The sequence below is a fragment of the Coregonus lavaretus genome (assembly GCF_964263955.1).
Source record: "Coregonus lavaretus genome assembly, chromosome: 14".
Taxonomy (NCBI): Eukaryota; Metazoa; Chordata; class Actinopteri; order Salmoniformes; family Salmonidae; genus Coregonus; species Coregonus lavaretus.
Window position 1 is genome coordinate 24,631,115 of NC_140001.1, and position 742 is coordinate 24,631,856.

Here is a 742-nt window from a genome sequence, read left to right on the forward strand (position 1 = left end):
GAAGCCTTTTGAAGAGAATTTAAAGATGTGAATGCAATGATATTTTTGTGAATATCGATTAATTATCTAAAGGTCTGGCTACTCAGTCTCTAAATATACAATACCAGCTCTCACAAACTTCCAACTCATGTCTATTTAAAGTTAATGTCTTGAGAAAGCTTTCTGAAGACAATTTAAAGTTGTGAATGTAATGTGAAATTGTGAAAATTCTGATTAGGCACTAGATATACCATAAAAGCTCTCACAGGTCTAACTGATCTCTATTTAAAGTTCCACTCAGAGGAAGCCTTATCAAGAGAATTAAGTGTTGTGAATGCAATGATATTTTTGCAAAAATTTTCTATATAAATTGTCTAAAAACATGTACTCAGATTATGCTGTAGATATACCATACCATTTCTCACATCAGGTTCACAGGTAATCAAGCATGGGTGATGGATATTTAAGGTTTTTACAGCTAATACAAATCACCACTGTAATTCATAATTTCAAGCATCCTTGTAGTCCCAACCGCATGCTCCTGTGGTAGGGTGAGCTCCAGAAATTGCAGATAAAAAAGGTAATCTGATATACTGCTCTCTAGTGATGACAAATGATATTAAAACAAATGCTCAAAACCCCACTTTCCTTGTACACATTGGAAGCTTACGCTTTGCTCACTCCACACAAATGTATGGTGACCAATAAAGTAAAGGAGATCTCCTTTAAGCTTATCTATAGATTCTACCCGTGTAATAGCTTG

General features: G+C 34.5%; 1 protein-coding gene across 1 annotated transcript in view; it reads right to left on the reverse strand.

Moving 5' to 3' along the window:
• Nucleotides 1–516, reverse strand: part of LOC311141087 (neurofilament light polypeptide-like) — a gene marked incomplete at both ends in the record, with an annotated part of 2,926 nt that extends 2,410 nt beyond the window's left edge. The window contains one exon of the mRNA XM_084176361.1: nucleotides 512–516. Coding sequence (XP_084032487.1) covers nucleotides 512–516 — 5 coding nt within the window. The remainder of the gene's footprint in view (nucleotides 1–511) is intronic.
• Nucleotides 517–742: the final 226 nt, after the last annotated feature.